This window comes from Psittacula echo (genome assembly GCF_963264785.1).
Source record: "Psittacula echo genome assembly, chromosome: 14".
In the NCBI taxonomy this organism is placed as follows: Eukaryota; Metazoa; Chordata; class Aves; order Psittaciformes; family Psittacidae; genus Psittacula; species Psittacula echo.
The window spans coordinates 12,459,507-12,475,994 of NC_137750.1; the positions used below are offsets into that span (position 1 = coordinate 12,459,507).

The following is a 16,488-nucleotide window of genomic DNA, read 5'->3' on the forward strand; positions in this document are numbered from 1 at the left end:
CTTCCACTGGAGCAGCTTGCTCCAAGCCCCTGTGTCCAACCTGGCCTTGAACACTGCCAGGGATGGGGCAGCCACAGCTTCTCTGGGCACCCTGGGCCAGCGCCTCAGCACCTTTTCTTGTGTGGCATCCCACAGAGCAGCCAGCACCAGTGTTATCTTATGGATTCTTCTGCTCCTGCCTCCACTCTCCCTGTTCCGGCAGACAGCATTGCTGCTTGGATTAGAGATCTCTGTGCGCCCCATCTGTACAGCACCTTGTGACACTGGCTCCTTGTCATTGCCACAGTGCCATCGTGACTGGGATACCCAGACATCCCTCTATTCCGGTCCCTGGGCTCTGACCACACCAGGATCCTGTTTCTCCTCCTGCCCAGCAGCTCTGTCATCTGCCTGGTGTTCACCACCACAGTGCCACCTCTGTCCAGGTCTTCTCTGATGGGCTCACTGGAGTCACACATGGGGTTTGGTGCCACCAGGCTTTGCAGGATGGTTTTCAAACCCAAAAGCAAGAACTAGCCCAAGAAACCTGAGGACTTCCAGCTTTGCAATTACTCTGCTGCGCATTTGAGCTCCTGTGGAGATGGAATCAAACCTTTGACAGGGAAGAAAGGGAGAGCAAGACCTTGCCAGCAGCCCTGGCAAGTAAGGCAGCTCCAACTGATGTGAGTGCAGAAAACTCATGACCTCTAAAAGACTCAGGTGTGCTGCAGAGCAATGGAGTGCTGGGGGGGGGTCTCTGAACTGCAGCACTGCCCAGGCATACCTTGGGGATCAGGTCACCATCTCTGTGGATGGATACATCCAAGGCTGGACCGTATGAGAACAGCTTCCGACTGGTGCCACATCCCAGAGCATGCCTCATCCAGCAAAACCAATGAAATCTGAGCTGTAAAAGGAGGCTCTTTCTGCTCACCTCGATGCCTCCTGTGCCCTCCTGGTGCTGACACGGGCAGGCTGTGCCAGGCAGAGCTTCCCTGGGAAACAACTCTTCATCTGATGCTTCTGATCTTGAGATCATTCGCACCATAAAAGATGAACTCAGGTGGTTTGGGATTTATGGCACCTCTGGGTGTCCCCATCAGATCAAAGTCCAGAGCCATGGCAGAGCTATTCCTAAAACCCCACCAGGAGAGCCCACCCTAGGGGTGCCTGTCCAGCAAACACTGCATTGCTGTGATTGATGCACAAACTGACTGCCTGGGCTTTTGCCATGTCCTCAGCCCCACAGCCTGATAGCCATGGGAGGGGGTGCAGGGCCTGGCAAGGATGCTCAAGGTGGCCAGGTTAGATACGTCTATGTGAGCTGGTCATGGCAGGTGCCCTAGGTAGTCCATGGAGCAGGAGCTTTCAGAAGTTGTGTTATGCCCTGGGTGTGCTTATCCCTCTCACCAGCTACAGTGGGAGTTTGGGATGGCCTGAGCCATGGAGATGTCTCCATGCAAGACATCTACCACGAAGCTGGATAATGGATAATGCATAAATAGGCTGTTAGCAGACAAAATCCAAACCCCAGCTTGAATTGAAATAGGGGAAGGGCAGTTTGCTGCCCTGAAGCCGTTGGGAAGGGATAGTTCACCTGCCTTGGGGCAGACCCATGAGCCTTCACCCTTGTCTGCTGGAAATGCATGTTTTGAGCAGTTTAGGCTGTAAAAAAGGTCAGAAAACTATTCCTGAGAAAAAGAATTGTCTGCTGCCACTTTGCTTCTGTGTCGAGATGTGTGGGCCTGGGGAGCAGCTCTCAAAGCCAGGAACAGGCAAGGTCTGAAGGCTGGAGGCAGACCCATACCTCGTCCTCCTGCTGCTGCATTTGCACAGCAAATGAATGAGCCCATTTTAGCACTGCCCAATGATTGTTGCTGCCACAGGGATATACGGACACTGAGTCATAGTTTGCTTCTTATTCAGGCTGCATCATCCTTATTTGATTCATGGAGCGCTCTGTGCATGAAAGTGTAAACTGTCCTGTTTGATTTCTTATACTTGCTATAACGATTTGCTCAACAAATGAGGCCTTATAATGGAAACCTCCCTGGATACCTGTGTTGAATTGACCTTCTCCAATCAGGAAGAGCCTTCCCTTTTTCTCTTATTCATCCACATATCCAGGCTGCTGTTCTCCTGCACTGAGAGCTGGCAGCAAACACTCACCATCTCCTTGCTTCACTGCCCCATGCAGTGAAACAGGAGGAGCCACACCAGCTTGGGAACAAGCAGCTGAAGCACCAGGGATGCCAGGGAAGCGTGGAATAACCCTTCCCAACAAAGCCTGTACACCCATTTCCTTAGTGAGCTCACCAGTCTATTTCCTTCTGCAACCCAACTACGTGAGAACAGAGATAACTCAGTGCAAGAAAGGAACTCGACAAGTTTCTGCCTTGATGGTGGAGCCCGATGCACACAGAGGAAGGGCCAGCACTAGGAAGGCTGCCCGGAGGCAGGGCAGGGGAGCGGCTCGGCGCCGGGACCGCATCGGGGACCGCGCACTTGTGCAGCCAGCGCTCCCTCTCCTGGGCTCTGGCCGCAGTGTCCCAGAGAGACCTCGGGCCAATCTGGAGGTGTCTCAGGTCGGAGAGGCTCCCGAAGCAGGGCAGCGCCTTTCCCTCGGCTCCGGACGGGAACTGCTTCCCAACTCCAAAAAGCCCTGGACACTCAATGAAGATACCGTGTTTGAACATCCCCGTGCGCTCTGTGCCCACCAAGATACAGCATCATGCTCTCCCGGGGTAGAAGCTCATCTTGGGGGACCTAAGAAGTGGGGAAAATGCTGGGAAGAGATTCAGCCATTCAAAATCACGTCAATAGAGAGCCCAATGTGATTTGCCATTAAGACAGAAACTTTCCTGTGAGGGTGCTGAGGCGCTGGCCCAGGGTGCCCAGAGAAGCTGTGGCTGCCCCATCCCTGGCAGTGTTCAAGGCCAGGTTGGACACAGGGGCTTGGAGCAAGCTGCTCCAGTGGAAGGGGTCCCTGCCCGTGGCAGGGGTTGGAGCTGGATGGGGTTTAAGGTCCCTTCCAACACAAACCAATCTGTGATTGTCTGATTTAGAGGGACCAGCAATCACCAAGGGTGTTTATGTACTGTGCTGGGAGCTTCTGAAGGCCGGGAGGAAAAGTCAGTGTCAGCTTTCCATCAGCCTTCAATTCCAGGAGCTTCAAGAGCAGAGGAGATTTGAAAGAAAAACATAAATAAAGCAGTTTCCTTCAAAGGGTAGAAAGGTGGGGGCTGTTCCAAGAGGTGAAAAGAAAAGGGTTCTTCTAGGGAGCTGTGACTCAGAAATGGCATTTTCTATATTCTACTAAGAGATGTCAAGTCAGAGGTAATTTATCCACAGCAAGCTGATGCAGTTGCTATGGAGAGCATAATAGGAAGAAACACTTTTTAAATGCATAGTCTATAGAGGAGGGGAGAGTTTGTCAAAGATAAAACCTGTGAGGGTGAAATGGTGATGAGGAACATTAAAGAAAGCTGTCTGCAGGCACTTCCATCTGGCTGTGAATGCAGGGGCTGATCCCACCCTGCTCAGCTTCCCTCCAGCCGGGCAGAGGACTGATCCCAGCTCTGCTTGTGCAGAAGTGCAGGACATGGTCACTTCCCTGACAGACGCTGCCAGCTCCCAGCTCCGCACAAGTACTGGACATTGAGATGCACTGAGACCTTCCTGGGTGCTCATCCAGTGCATTCCCGTGCTCTGCTGGGCACCAGCAGCTCCTCCAGCCCAGGGGTGCAGGGCTGGGTAGGACTTTTCCTCTCTGGATTGGAGCTGAGCCCCCTCACTCATGGGCAGGCACAAACCCCACTCCCAGGCAAGGCTTGTCCCTGCTAAGGTCCAGAATCTGCTCCAGAAGGCCAGGGTTAATCCTCCTGACCTGCTGGGATGGGAACAGCCCCATAATGACCTCAGGATAGACACAGGGGAAGTCACCTCTCACTGGTGGGACCGTTTTGAACTTCAGCAATAAAAGCCAGGCATATTCACTGCTTTACCTTGAGTCATTTGTCTCAAATGAAGCATCTCTCATACAACACGTGGTCCTTTTCCTGGACCATACATCTTGCTGTTCAATGCCAGATGGATTGGGCAGTCTTGCTCCAGCTCCTACTGGTTGATAATGAGCCAAGGGGTGACATTTGCCTGAAAACAATTGCCCTGATGTGTGTCAGGGCTGTAAGATGAAGGCTTCTTCCCCCCTCAGAGAGCCACAACCTTTCCTGCAAGTGTTCCGGGCTCAGTAGCTCACAGAAGTGCTCCTGTAGGTAGAGCCAATGGGGGACCAGAGATTCACAGGAGTAAAACATCAGAGGGAGGAATCTCCTGTTGAAGGAGCAGACCCAAAGGTCACCATTATCTGTAGGTTTTTCTCCACCTGGCCCATGGATATCACCCCTTGGTACTGGGCAATGGACCCTGTTCACATACCTTGTCCTGGGGAAAAAACAACCAACCAACCAAGCAAGCAGCTGATTTTTAGCTCATGGTAGAGCTCAGTCCCGCACAGAGAAGGAACCATGGGCAGTGATCCAGCATCCCTGCGCGTGCGCCTCAGGTTCACTGTCTTTCCATCTGGTACACTGGGAGAGAGGGAGCAAGCTCCTGCCCTGGTCTCGGGGGCAGTGGGGTGTGGATGTCGGGGTCGCTGCAATGCCTGCACAAGACAGCAGAGGCCACAGGACACAGGGGATGAGTAACAGTGAGGTGAGGAAAGGACTTTGCCTTGGTTCAGCTTCCCAGAGGCCAGGCCCTGGACAGAGTGGTTGGTTCTCGCTGCCGTGTCCAGGCAACCGCATCAGCATCTTCCAACTGTGCCTGGCAACTGCCACCCGCAGCTGGTGAGCATCAACACCTCGGGCACAACAGGGAGGGGGCAGAGGCCAGAGGCATGCAGGGGCTCACCGCTTGCCCGGCTGCCTGCACACACGCTGCCAGGGCAGCTCTGACCTCGGAGAGGAGCGGTGCCGTGAGGACCTGAACCCGTGGCTGCAGCAATGGGCACCATGGACGATGAGGACCTGCTGGAGTGTTTCCGCATTGAATACAGGCAGAACCTCCTGCACCTGCTGAGGTGAGGGAGCTCCTCCACCCGCTCCCATCCCGTCCTCCTGTCTCCTCCAGCCTCCTTCCTCTACCATGGCAAGCACATCCCTTGTCTCCACCACTTCAGTCTCCTCTTGTAGCTCCCTTCCCCAGCCCTCCTCCTCCCTGTAACACCCCCTGGCTCGGTCAGTGGGATCCCTGCTGGGGAGGGTGGGGATGCCATGCTGACAGCTGGGATCTAAACCAGTGCTGGGTTGCTGTGCCCCATCACCCCACTCAGGACCTTGAGAGCAGAGCAACCCCGCGCCCTGCCAAGGCACTGGAGCAGCACGTAACCTCGAGGAAACCTTGTGTGCAGGAAGCTGCGACAGGCAGAGGAGGACTCCCTGTCCGCATTTATCTGCCTCCAGGAGAAGAAGAAAGAAGCCAAAGTGACGCGAGAGGCTCTGGAGGCGAAGAAGGAGGTGAGGAAGCTGGGATGGTGCTGGGGCCTGGTTGGGAGGGTTTGTTGGAGGGCAGCGGAGGGCAGGGTCTGGCTGTGGGTGCGAGCAGCAGTCACACTCGCTCTGTGCTGCCAGGAGTTGAAGGACAGGATGAAAGCCGTGGCGCGCTGGTGGCGGGACCTGCACACCCAGGCAGCTGAGCTGAAAACACACATGGAGGAATCCCTGCGGATCGTAAAGGTCAGCACCGACCTGAGCCTCACACCTCCCGCCTGGGGAGACAGCCCGGGGCCACCACGGCTGCCCGAGCCCCTCTGGAGCTGTGAGGAACAGCCCTGGCAGTTAAATAGGGAGTGAAAATGCAACCAGGGGAGCTCCAGGACTGGTCTCTCCCCTGGGAAGCTATCTCCTCCCAGTGCTGCTGAGTGACCTGGCTCTGCCTTCCTATGCCTCCCTTGCCCTCTGTGTGTGTTGGTGGGGGAAACATCACCAGGAAGATCATAAGATGCGAGTCCAAGCTCTGAAGAAAGCAGCCAAAAAGAGAGAGAAGGTACAAAAGGAGTCTGAGCTCTTGAGAGCTAAGAGGGAACTGGAAGTCTGGAGAAATAAGCATGAGAAACTCTACAACAAAGCACAGAAATACTCCATCTTCAAAAGATACCTGGAGGATGTGAAGATCTCACAGGTGAGTTTGCACATGAGAGAGATTATGGCCTCGAGGAGGGCCCTATGTGGGTGTTAAACCTAGAGGAGACAAAGCAAGTCCAGGGAAATCATAACACTTGGTCGAACCCAGAGACCTCAGATGGCATGGGACATAGTTCTTTGCAACCAAGGTGAGCCAAGGGGACCAGAGTTAGGGAAGGAGAATCAGAAGGGGGATGAATGCTTAAGAAAACGAAAGAAAATCTGTTAGAAAGGGGACAAGCAAAGGGCTGAGGGGGATGGGGACCCCTTGGTATCACTTTCATGTCACTTTGATGGATTGGGAGTAGGGAAAAGCTGCCTGGGAATGGGAACACAGGCAGTTGGCACAAAAGCTGTGCCTGGACATCGCTCCATGCATCCCTCCTGCAGTCCCAGCTGCCCCCTCCCGTGCCCAGCTCACTCAGCAGTTGCAGTTGTGCTGTGTGTTCTATCAGAGCACTGCTCCTTGGGGAAGAGGTGCAAGATCTCCCCTTGCTTCCAGCAGTGACAGCGCTGGGACTGGCACAGTGGGATGGCATCATACAGGGAAGGGGGCCATGTCCACAAAGCAACTGGGGCAATGGTCTTGCCAAGAAGGGAAGATCTTTTGGCGATGGGAGATGTTGTCCCTGGTCAGGGCAGGGAGCCGAGCACCACAAGACATGCAATCATGACGAGGGGAGGGCAGGGGGATCACTAACACCAGGAGCCCTGTGCTGCAGTTTGCGGACATCCAAGAAGTCATTTCCCACTACAAGACGCTGCTGAGGGTGCACAGGGACCTGGAGCAGTCACAAGAGAGGCACAAGGAAATGTCTGAGCAAGGCAGGGTGTTCCTGGACCAGTACCTAGCGGAGAAAGAAGCTGAGATCCTGCAGTACAAACACGAGCTGATGGAGCTCCAGCAACGTTTTGACCAGGCTAAAGAAGACACCCAGTTCTGGGTGAGGAAATGAGGGGCGGGCAGGGGAAGATTTCCAAGGCATGGCTGTGTTAAGACCAGCTGATGGCTCACCCCTAAGCCATGGGGTCGTGGCAAGGCCCAGTAGCAGCCTTTGTGATTGGAGATGTGTAATTTTGTCTTCCCAAGGGGTTGTAGAATGAAGAATGACAGAGCAGGTCTGGAGCAGATTACAGCAGGGGTTAAAACAAGGCCCTCCTCACAAAGCCATCGTGATCTTTCACTCCTTGTTTGAGCTCACGGTCAGAAGAGATCAGCCAACGAGGCTCTGGGGAGATCTGCCTTGGCACAAAACCCAAGCCTTCTCCACCACATGCCCATTGGGCTTGCTTATAATCATTCCCATCCACCATTCCTTGCAGCATCCTCCCTGTCTTTGGGCTTCATTGTGGCACATCTCATGGTCCTCACTGCTCATGGCTCAGGCCTCAGGGTGAAGTTGGCTTTGTTCATTTTTATTATCTGCTCACCAGGGCTTACCCCTTCTCCTCCCTCCTCACCAGTCCAGCAGTGACCAGACTGGTGCTGAACTGGGCTGTAGTGAGGCACATCGATGTGCAGCCAGCGCTTAGTGTACAGGAATGCCCCAGCTCTGCTGACCTCTGCTCCTTTTGCACCGCTCTGAGGGGGCCCAGCCAAATTCACTACTGGATACTGCAGGCTCCAGGAGCTGGGTCCCATCAGGCCAAGCTGGGAAGCAGCCGGTCTGGAAGGCCAGCAGCAGGATGTGCTGCTCCCAGGGTACCAGCCAGCCCTGCTGGGCAGCGAGGACCTGACCTGCCAGGGGGAGGACTGCAGGAGCTGGCACGGACAGGGGGAGGTTTCTGGAGCGGTTCCTGGGTCTGCTTCCACCACACCAAGCTGAACCGCCACAGCCCTGGGCAAGGACAGGTTCTTCCTAGCAAAACGGATGAGTGCTGAAGTTAGGGTCTCCAAGCCAGGGTCTTCGGTGTGGAAGCAGCATCTTTGCTGGAGCATGTCCCCATGTTGTATGTCTCCTCTCCTCTCAGGAGACTCCCTGGGCTGACATCCAGAAAACAATTCCCAAGAAAGCCATGGAGCTGGGCACCATCAGGATGGCCATCCTCAACCTCTTCCAGAGCGCCAACAGACAGATAAACGCCAAACTGAATGTGTCAGTGGATGACAGCCATAGACAACTGAACATGGTAGAGCCAAGCCAGACCCTTTCTCTCCAGAAAGAGGAGCAGAAATAACTCTCAGCTGCCCAAAGGGAAGGGAGAGAAATCATCGTGCCCAACAGACACCTTTCTTTTCACTCTTGGGCATGGGGAATGGGCAGGGGACACCAGGCAAACCTGTCTCATTTGAGGAGGTCCCTGTGGGGCAGGAGGCGGGGCAGCCGGGCTGGGGCAATGGATGCAGGGGATGCACATCAATCCGTGGCCAAGGTCTGGTTTTACTCGCCCTTGCCCTGAACTCAGAGTCCTGCACAAAATCCCATTCTGGTGGTGTGGGGCCAACAAGCTCCCCTCTGCCTCCGGTTCCCATCCCTGCTCTGAGCTCTGCCATCTCCTTTCCCCACCCTAGATTCAGCAGCTTATCCAAGACCTTGCAGACATCTCCATGGAGGGCAAAAAGGACATACAGAACCGCCAGCGAGCAGCTATACCTACAGGGCATGGCAACGTGAGGGGCTCAGCAAGGGTGGGAAGAGCAGGACAGAGGGCCCCAGAGAGATTGTAGCCGTAGCTTCCACCAGTGAAGTTTCATCTCTTCTGACTCTTGCGTCCTGTGCAGTTGCTGGCATCTGTTATTCCATTAAAAATAACCAAATACCTGAAGGTGACTCCTAATTTCCTGGGAGAACTGGAAACATCAGAGCAGCTTCATCCCACAGCTTCATCCCAGATGCCATTGGGATGCCTCCTCTGGCAGATGGGGCCCATGCAAAGCACACAAGACAGGGAGAGCAGGCTGGGACAGGACTATAGTCTCAAATAGGGATTCGTACATCTGGACATCCCACCCAGCTCTGAAATACCTGGAGGGATGACACAATGGGGTGGAGGGACTGCGCTTTGGGAGGACGGCAACCAGCACACCCGTGGATGTGGATTTCTCTGCACAGACAAGTGCTACATTAATAAAACTCAGCTTCCCCCTCAAATGGAGCCTCAGGAAGGCACAGATTAACCCCCTCCCTTCCCCAAACCTGTGCTTTCATGAGTGACAAGGAGAAAGGGTGCTCCCCAGAGCTGGTGCTGGCTGCGTATTTGGAATGCAGAGGAAGGATGGGTTTGGGGCGGGAACACTCGCTGCAGAGTCTCAGCAGAGGATGCTCCTTCTGTGGCTTTGCTGTTGCTATCTCTGCAAGCTTGAATTCATAGGAATAAATGCAGTTAGAAACACAGAACCTTAGGTCAGGTGTCAGCAAGGACTCATCCAGGAAATCCAGTTCCCCTCTAGTCTCTGAGCTCAGACCCACGTTGGGCCATTGAAGCTTAGTAAGTTACTGTCCATCAGCAGAAAATGACCCCGGCAGTGTCCTCGTTGTGATGCCACTGCAGAAGAAAACACAGTGAAAGCCCCCATTGCAGACGGAAGGGCAGTAACTGCTTCCCAGCAGCTGTATGTGGAAGAAGAGCCCATTTCTTTCTGAAACCTTGACATGCAAATGCAGCGTGGGCCTCGATGTGTCCTGTGTAGACCTGAACAGATCCCCAGAGCAGTGGGAGGTGAGTGGCATCTCAGCTGGCAAGGAAAGTTAAACACTGCTGCAGCCACCGTGTGCCTACACTTCAGTGGTTAAATTATGTTCATTCTATAAAGCAGGGATCATTGTCAGGGAGGGCAGGAGTGGGATGCTCCTCCAGGGAAGGAGTTAAGGTGACAGCAAAAGAGGCAGGAGGATGCCCTCGCTGACAGGACACAGCCCAGTGGTGTGCGAGCAAGAGCAGAAAGGTCCATGGCTGTGTCCAGTGATGCCCATGCCAGTCTGCAGTGATGAAGCAGCTCTAAGGTGAAGCCAGAAAGTCAAGTCAGCAAGGCAAGGTGAGAATTAGCCAGGTACAAGGCTGGGCACAAGCTTACCTAAAAGGCAGGGACCAAGGATCTGAGCATAAATACAGCTCCGAAGCAAAGCAAGGGAAGCTCCAGGGAAGGCTCCATGCAGCTCCTCACATCTTACCTGTTTGCTCAGTGTCAGTGGCTGCCCCACTTGGGGGCTGGCCCCGAGCACAGGCAACCAGACCATGGTGGGTAGGAAAGGGGTCGCAGAGCCTGTAGGTGCACTGAGACCTCCTTGAGTTGGGCTGCACCCCCAGAGCACGAGCAGCAGCTCAGGGGATCCTGCCCCTCTGCTCTGCTCTGGGGAGACCCCCCCTGCAGCCCTGATCCAGCTCTGGGGCAGCAGCACAAGAGGGACGTGGAGCTGTTGGAGCGAGTTCAGAGGAGGCCATGGAGATGCTGCGAGGGCTGGAGCAGCTCTGCTGTGGAGCCAGGCTGAGAGAGCTGGGCTGGGGCAGCCTGGAGAAGAGAAGGCTCCTGAAGGGGAGACCTGAGAGCAGCTCCAGTGCCTAAAGGGGCTGCAGGAAACCTGGAGAGGGGCTTGGGACAAGGGCCTGTAGGGACAGGACAAGGGGAATGGCTTTAACCTGCCCGAGGGGAGACTGAGATGAGCTCTTAGGCAGAAGCTCTTCCCTGTGAGGGTGCTGAGGCGCTGGCACAGGGTGCCCAGAGAAGCTGTGGCTGCCCCATCCCTGGCAGTGTTCAAGGCCAGGTTGGACACAGGGGCTTGGAGCAAGCTGCTCCAGTGGAAGGGGTCCCTGCCCGTGGCAGGGGTTGGAACTGGATGAGCTTTAAGGTCCCTTCACCCCAAACCAGTCTGGGGTTCTATGATTCTATAAATGGAATGCTTTCTCTTGCTCTCTTCATAGCCCCCCTGCGTGGGGGCTAGGGGTCTGCAGTGATTCCTTGTATGGGAAGACCTTCCCCTCATTCCCAAGGGGCATACCCTTCCTGCTGCCATGCCTGGGCCTCCTTCCCCAGCAATGAGACACCATGGCCATGAGAGGCACGTGCTGAGAGCACTTCAGGCCAGGGAAAATCCATTTCTCAATGGGAAGCAAATATATTCATCTGTCTTTGCATGGAGTGATCCATGCTCAGCCCAGGACCAGACCTCAGGAGCAGCCTGTCACCTCCTTGGAGACAGCAGCTCTCTGTGCCACAGCTGCATCTTGGAGCCTTCACCCCATAGGCAGCAGCATCCTTGGGCACTTGCCCTTCTCTTGCTCTTCTGGGAGACCAAATACACAGCAGCAGAAGAGAGAGGAAAAGCACAAGGAGGAGAGAGCGATCCCTGCTGAGGCCCTCGGGGATCCCAGGGGTTGGTGAGTGCCCTTGCAGACGACTCCAGGAGCTGCTGCCTGCACTGGGAAAGCCAACCCATGACTCACGAGAGCCGGGACACTGCATGTTTGTGTCTCAGCAGTGATGTGTCCAAAGGGAGCCGGAGCATTTCCACCCGTTGGAGAGGTGACTCAGCGGTCCCCTCTCCTTCCGCCCACTGCCACCGCTCACCACATCACCTTGGTGCATCTCACTGGGGGCAGCTGGCGGAGCTGATGTGAGCTAATGGGAGAGGAAGAAGTGGGGCTGCAGCTCTGAGCCTGCTGCTCAGCAAGTGATGGACAAGGCTACCTCCAGGCTGAGCTTATGCAGAGGATGGATGATGGGGCAGGTTCCTGAAGTCCTTTGAGCACTCAATACTGGCCAGTTCAGAGAATTCAGAACCTTCAGCATGGGACAGAAAGGAAACAAGAGGCCTTGGTCCAACCAGGCACCTTCTGACCTGTTTCAGTCTATTTTCTGCCTTTCATTGAGCAGACTGGCCTTGGCTGTGTCTGTCTGCCAGCCAGTACATCACACTCAGCATGTCCCTTACAACTGAATTCAAAGGCTAAGCTGAAGACCTGTGCTCCTGACTGGTCCTGATGCCATGCTCGGCCCCAGCAGCCCTCACCATCCTGAACATGAACCTGCAGGACTGCGGATGCTGCTCTGCAGCATCATTTGCTGGAGCTGCTCAGTTCTGTGGCACCATCCATGCCCCCACACAGTGAAATACCTGGTTTTAGAAAGCCAGAGACCAGCAATTGAAGCTTGGGGGCAGATTTTGCCTTTTCTTACATGCCATTTATGCCACACTAGCAGAGCAAAGATAGCAGATCCCACCAATGCCCTAGTTGCTTTTTTGGACAAAGCGAAACCACTGTGACTCATGATGCCATGGAAATATGGAAGGAAAGACTAAAATGACCTATTTAGGTATCAGGGTTTCAGTTCTATGATGCTGTGTGTAATGAACAAGCTTTTTGTGTTCATAGCCTACCTTCTCCTTGAGGAATTGCCGGGCTTGGATTTGTTTGCATTGTGCTTTTTGGGTTGAGGTGGGTTTTTCTGTAAGATTTCTTTCTCCTGGCACAGAGAAGAGATGATTAAAGCATTGGCTAAATGCACAGCCTGCTTTGCCTCTCGCTGATGGCAAATTCCCAGCACATGGGGATGTTGTTATTGGTTTAATGTGGACTCTGTCAACATTTCCTCTGGAGCAGCCTGTGATCCCACCCGCGTGGGCATGAGCAGGCACTGCTGGTCCTCCCTGCTGCTCCCTGCTCTGCGGGGCAGCTCTGCCCCAGCACCTGGGGGGGTTCCCACTTCAGGGGCTTGTGCCCCGAGTGGCCACATGCAGAGAGGCCACTGCAGAGCCCCAGTGACAGGAACATGCTCTGACACAGAGCACGGCTGTATGGAAAGGTCCCTTAGGATGCTCTCCCTTGGAGACCTCCTTCCTCCCCTCTGGGGCACTCTGCAAGGGGGCATGGGGACAGCCCTGTGCTAGCACTGACCAATGCCTTCAGCAGTGACTTCAGAAGTCACTTCAGACATTGCACAATTAGCACGTACCCAGGACATATCCAGAACATGGAATGCCAAGCACCACTGGCTGCCAGATGGCAAAGACATAGAAGTCATTAAACCCAAATTAGAGCGCATGCAGTTTCCAGCCACCTGATCCAAGAGAAGATGTGGGTGCCAGAGCTTCCTGCTCCCCTCTCAGCAGTCACTGGCACAAGAGCACATCTTATCTGTGGGTGAAAGCAAGCTGCCCTGGTTCTGCACGACTGACAAGACCCAGCAAAGCCCACACTCTGTCCTGCCTCTCCGCTCCTCCTCAGCCCATCTCCCACCTCCTTGTCTTCCCCGGCATGTCCACCATGAAGTGTTCTTTAGTCACCACCAAAGGCCCTGCAGTGTGCAGGCCTGCCTGCCCCGCTCTGGAGCTCCTGGAGGGTGGGATACAGGAGGGGAAGAGCTGGGAGATCAAGAGAAGAGGTGGTGCAGCCAGACACCCTCCAGTGCTCCATTAAGCAAAGTGCTTTAAGACATTCGATGTTCCACAGCCCATCTATAAACGGTACCATTGAGGCTTGGTGAGGACAGAAGGCTGTTATCAGTGAACCAATATATCAATATATTGACAAATAAAGGATACAAACCCAGGGAGGCTGTTTCTTACCTTTCCAAAGATTTTCAGCCTAGCGCAAAAGTGAAATGTTAGGTCAAGAGCCAGAGATGGAGGGCTGGGAATCCTGCTGCAGCATCAGGAGCTGCTCTGTACCACTGCAATACCAGGGAGCTCCAAAGTCAACCTGACTCTTTAGGATCTTGCTTCTGTTCCACTTCAACCACCCTGCTGTGACACAGCCTCTGCAGAGGTCCCAGGCGGGGAAAATACCTCCAAACCAAGCTTCCAACAGACATTTATTTGTTTGGGTTGAAATCAATGCACATGAAACAGTGTCGCTCCCATGTGCTGCACACCTTTGCCATGGGTTAAAGTACAGGCCAAATGGTATTGTACAACCAGGACAGAAGCCTGTCTCTTTCTCCATGACCAGCCACACAAACACAGAACAAACCAGGCGAGGACCTTGCCCATGTGCCCCCAGCCATCCTCCTGCCTGGCCAAGCACTGCTCAGCTGAAGTCTGAGTCCTGGGGTCTTGTGGGCTGGAGGTAGGGATGAATTAGATGGAGCAAGCTCTGAATCAAGGGCTCTTCTTTAGCTCCCTCTCAGTCCAACCAACCAAACTGTTCTAGTTACCCACCCTTCCTGGGAAAGGCAAGGACAGTGAGGGGAAGGCTTCTAGGTCTAGAGCCTTTGGTCTGTGTGGATCCAAGCAAACACTTACATTGCACCACACACATGACTGTAGAGTGACCAAGCAAAAGCAATCACTGGACAGTTTCTGTAAGAGCAGGGAGTGAGTGGCTTCATCTGTCCCACCACCTCCAGGATGGATGCAACCAATGATGTCCTAGCACCCCTGGCTGGACAACAGCCCCGTGTACTGCACCTCACTCTGTTACACAGGGCTGGCAAAGCAGAGGGAAGTTCCCTGTGGCTTAATTTGCCCCTGTGATGTACAGGAGGCTCCCTCCAGTCCACACTGAAGCCTCCACCAAGCAAGGAGAACACCACGGACTGGCGGGTGGTGGTCGCAGGATGCTGTAGGACGTTAACAATGAGCAGCACAAAGTCAGCAGGTTCAGACTGAGAACACTGACGTGACTCAGAGGTGACACAGACCAAAGTGGGGTCAAGTTTGCTGGAGGTGACCAGGTGTCGTGTTGGCCCGTTTGGACCTCGCAGCCTGGTCTGTATGCAATAGGCCAGAGGGACAATATGTGCAGAAGGACTGGTTTAGTTTGTGGACTATTCTGGCTGCTGGTAAGAGCCATATGAGGAGGAGATTGCTCAAGAAGGACAAGTGAGTGGAAACCCCCCTGCACAGGCTGGAGAACAGGTTCTCACACACTGGGTTTCCTGGCAGTCCTGATGAAGACATTCAGGAAGGACTGGGACCTGCTCATGGCACTGCACTAGGAAGGATCCCACCTGCATTATGTTTTAGAAGGACAAACGTGCTATCAGGTGCAAGGGAAAGGGCCAAATAGGTTGTGGCCATCTCACTGGCATGGACATGACGAGCAGTGTTGAGCACCATCTCAACACCCCCCAGCAAGCTGCAGAAAGACTGAGTTGGAGCCTTTTGGCCAGAGGGCAGCCAGAGTTCTTGGGCAGCCACCCAAATGGGAGCCCACCCCAGAACACCCAGTGAAGCCATAGCAGCCTATGGAGCAGAAGGGCAGGTACTGGGGGAGATGTGAGAGACCTTCACACCCAGGGAGAAGGAGAGCCCCTGTCCTGCCACGATGGGCATCAGCAGCTCTGGCTGTGCCACCTCAACACAGGGGGATGCTCAGAAGGGACAATGGGAACTGAGACACTGGGTGGCTTCAGGGTGCCATGAGGCTTTGGCACAGTGCTTTATGTCCAGCTCATGGTCCCAAGCCCAGAGGCGCTGGCTGGGGTACTGGAGGGCAGGACTGAACGCCCTCTTGGCAGTGAGAGTGTCTCTCACCTGCTGCCTCCACCTTCCTCTGGCACGTTTCCACTCTCCTCTTTGGTTTTCCTCTCCTCCTGCCTTGTTCTGTATTTTCCTCCCTTTCTCTTTTGCTCTGATTTCCTCCTTTTTCTTAGAGCTGAAAACTGAATCCATCTTAGTGAGGTGGGGAGAGCAACTCACCTGCCCAGAGTTCAACACACCAGGTCTGTGCTTGGGTGAGAACTTCACAAGAATTATCCCTTCATTCAGCCAGCTCTGGGGAACGTCCTTCACGCTTTGCTCAGCTCTACCCAGAGCCATAGAGCACCTTGCAATAGAACTGATGCAAACACAACGAAACCCAGACCAGAGACATTCCCCACCAAGGGTCCTCAGGAATCACCCACAGACTCACAAGGTGGCACAGGGCCAAGGATGAGACATCATCCGTGGCCACAGCGTGTCTTGGATGGTGGAGCACAATGTTCTCCAATGCTTTCTCTATCACTCTGTCCATACGCAGGACTGTACTGGTCCTCTTTATCATGGCCTCGCTTGCTGCTGCTGCACACACCTCTTCCCAGCTGAGCTCGGGTGGAATTCAGTGTTTGTGTGAAGTCATGGAGGAGACAACCGCTGACATGGCACCAAGGACACATGCCATCATTCAAGCTTGCACCAGCCTGCTTGGGAAGTCTCTTCGGTGGTGGTGCTGCAGTGGGAAGCATGAACAATGACGGGAAGTTGAAACCCTCAGAGGAGAGCAGGTTGTGGACTCTGGCTGGAGACCTGGGGAGGAAAGGTGAGAGGTAGGAAACCATGGGCTGCAAGCATGGGATCCTCCTGGTGCCTCCTTTCTCTAGTGGCTAGAGAGAGAACCCTGCTTTATAGAGCACCTAATGCCAATGAGACCAACTCTTGGGTGTCAGGCCAGCTGTGGGAGTCTCCAG

General features: G+C 54.4%; 1 protein-coding gene across 1 annotated transcript; it reads left to right on the plus strand.

Moving 5' to 3' along the window:
* Positions 1 to 4,982: 4,982 nt before the first annotated feature.
* On the plus strand, positions 4,983 to 8,829 carry CCDC42 (coiled-coil domain containing 42; the record flags this gene model as incomplete). The annotated part of the gene is made up of 7 exons (XM_080629258.1): positions 4,983 to 5,059; positions 5,390 to 5,495; positions 5,610 to 5,796; positions 5,891 to 6,159; positions 6,884 to 7,105; positions 8,133 to 8,291; positions 8,674 to 8,829. The coding sequence occupies 7 exons, from the start codon at positions 4,983 to 4,985 to the stop codon at positions 8,827 to 8,829; spliced, it is 1,176 nt and encodes a 391-aa protein (XP_080485384.1).
* Between the last annotated feature and the right edge of the window lie 7,659 nt (positions 8,830 to 16,488).